Source organism: Notothenia coriiceps, unplaced genomic scaffold (genome assembly GCF_000735185.1).
Source record: "Notothenia coriiceps isolate Sejong01 unplaced genomic scaffold, NC01 NC01_scaffold00008421, whole genome shotgun sequence".
Lineage (NCBI taxonomy): Eukaryota > Metazoa > Chordata > Actinopteri > Perciformes > Nototheniidae > Notothenia > Notothenia coriiceps.
Window position 1 is genome coordinate 1 of NW_011341122.1, and position 2,577 is coordinate 2,577.

Genomic DNA, 2,577 nt, shown 5'->3' on the forward strand with positions numbered 1-2,577 from the left:
TGATCAGTTCTCTCAGGTGATTGATCTGTTCTCTCTCCTCAGGTGATTGATCAGGTCACTCTCCTCAGGTGATTGATCAGTTCTCTCTCCTCAGGTGATTGATCAGTTCTCTCAGGTGATTGATCAGTTCTCTCAGGTGATTGATCAGTTATCTCTCCTCAGGTGATTGATCAGTTCTCTCAGGTGATTGATCAGTTCTCTCTCCTCAGGTGATTGATCACAGTGTGAAAGTGGCTCGTCACTACAACAGCCTGCAGGAAGTCGGTCTCGCGGCTCGGAGTCGAAGCAGGATTTTCTTCATGAGGAATTTTAACAACTGGCTGAAGAGCATCCTGATTGGTAACTCAATTAAATAACTAATCAAACCATCAATTAACACACCTGTCATCTATTTCATTAATTGATTAATAATATATAACCTCAATTAAATGATCAGTTAATCAGTAGACACTACTAGAGAGTTCTAGCAGCTCACGCACCACAGTGAGTCGGCTGATTGGCTGTGTGTTTGATTGACAGGTGAGGTTCTGGAAAAGGTGCGGGGGGCGGGCTCTCAGCAGGTGAGTGTGTTGGATCTTGGCTGTGGGAAAGGTGGTGATCTGCTGAAGTGGAGGAGAGGAGGAATCAATCACCTGGTCTGTGCAGGTAACTGTCCCGCTGCATTGTGATTGGCTTCTCTTCCCCTTCTGACCATCTTCATCAATTATCTAATAATGTTGATCCTCAGATATCGCAGCCGTCTCTGTGGATCAGTGCGAGAGTCGCTATGACGACATGAAGAAGAAGAGCTACGCTAACGAGAAGATCTACAGCGCGCAGTTCATCAGTGCAGACTGCACCAAGGTAGAACCGCAGCACCTAGATCAGCTCACCGAGGTAGAACCGTAGTACCTAGATCAGCTCACCGAGGTAGAACCGCAGCACCTAGATCAGCTCACCGAGGTAGAACCGCAGCACCTAGATCAGCTCACCGAGGTAGAACCACAGCACCTAGATCACAGGGTTCCCGCGGGGTCTTAAAAAGTCTTAAATTTGATAATCTGAATTTAAGGCCTTAGAAGGTCTTAAAAATGATCGGATTTGAAAGGTACTTCTGTGTAGCGATCGCGTCTAAATGTGTTTTTGGGGAAATGTCCGGGCTGCAAAGTAACCAGTACGGTAATAGCCGTTCCCCCCAACAATTTGTATTGAAATAAATCAACATGGAACCAGTAATCACTAACTTTGTTTCCCCCGGCCCCTTATCGGAGAACACCCAGCTAGTAACCTAGCAACCAAGCTTCAGTTAGCGGCAGTCAGAAATGTCTCTTCGAATCTACATACAAATAAATATGGTCTATGGGGAAGTGTAAGTTCAACCGTATTTGGTTGGAAAACATCTAATTTAGTGCTTGGTTGAAACCAGTGGAGGGGAACGTGTTCGAAGCCCGCTGCACCTTTTGCAAAATAAATCGGCGTCTGTTTTGCTAGTGCAGCATTAGGTAGTGCAGCAGCTCCCGCAACAACACCCGGGGACCTCCGGGCGACGTTTGGGTCTACTCAACCCTAAAAGCGGAGGTGCTGTAGACGCTAAATACCGTAGTTAAACACCCATCATACAACGGCAACGATGAAAGATTGTAGCCGCTCTTGACACACACACACCCACACTCACACACACACACACACACACACACACACACACACACACACACACACACACACTTGGGCTGCTCGATTGTGGCAAAAATCATAATCACGATTATTTTGGTCAATAATTGATATCACGATTATTAAATAGGATTATTCATTAACTTTGAAAACATCCATTTATTAAACTTTAAAACAAATAATAATTTGAACATTATCTTTTTAACTGTTGATTACCCTGAACGTATAATTCAACTGAAAAAGCAATACAAAAATAAATTAAATAAATGATACATTTAAATAAATAATATCAAAATAATAAATACCAATAAACAAGATCAACAAATATTTTGGAGCACACTTCCACAAGCTACTAAACATATATAAATATATAATATATAAATTAGACTAAAATCAATTAGATCAAATATGTTGTCACTGTCACAAAAGCAAAGCTAAATAATAGTTTTTTTCGATTATGTTGTTTTCGTAATTGTGGCAGGCCAAAATCGTAATTGCGATTAAAATACGATTAATTGCACAGCCCGAACACACACACAAGCACACAGAGACACACACACATACACACTTTTTGGCTAACACAGTTCTGTACTGTTATGCTGTTATGTTCAGTTATTGTTCTTATGTTGAACATGAATACATTTACTTTGTCAGTAATTATGGGACGTATTTCTTCTTTCATAGCAATTTTCCTTCATACTTTCTTGCAGTGAAATAGGTCTTAAATTCTATTCAAAGTGGTCTTAAAAAGGTCTTAAAAAGTCTTAAATTTGAGTTGGCGAAACCTGCAGGAACCCTGACACACGCTAACATGAATTAAGACTACAAGCTCACTTGGGGTTGAGGCTTTTTTACTAGTTGCTTGACTGCCTGCCCGCATCCAAACATAGTAACGTATATTGGGGAAAATAATTATTTAAAGGTATT

At 41.1% G+C, this 2,577-nt stretch overlaps 1 protein-coding gene across 1 annotated transcript; it reads left to right on the forward strand.

The window, feature by feature from the left end:
- Positions 1-191: 191 nt before the first annotated feature.
- On the forward strand, positions 192-903 carry rnmt (RNA (guanine-7-) methyltransferase; the record flags this gene model as incomplete). Its single annotated transcript, XM_010770120.1, has 3 exons — positions 192-339; positions 520-645; positions 728-903. Coding segments are annotated over 3 exons (435 nt in total), but the record flags the coding sequence as incomplete, so codon positions are not given.
- Positions 904-2,577: the final 1,674 nt, after the last annotated feature.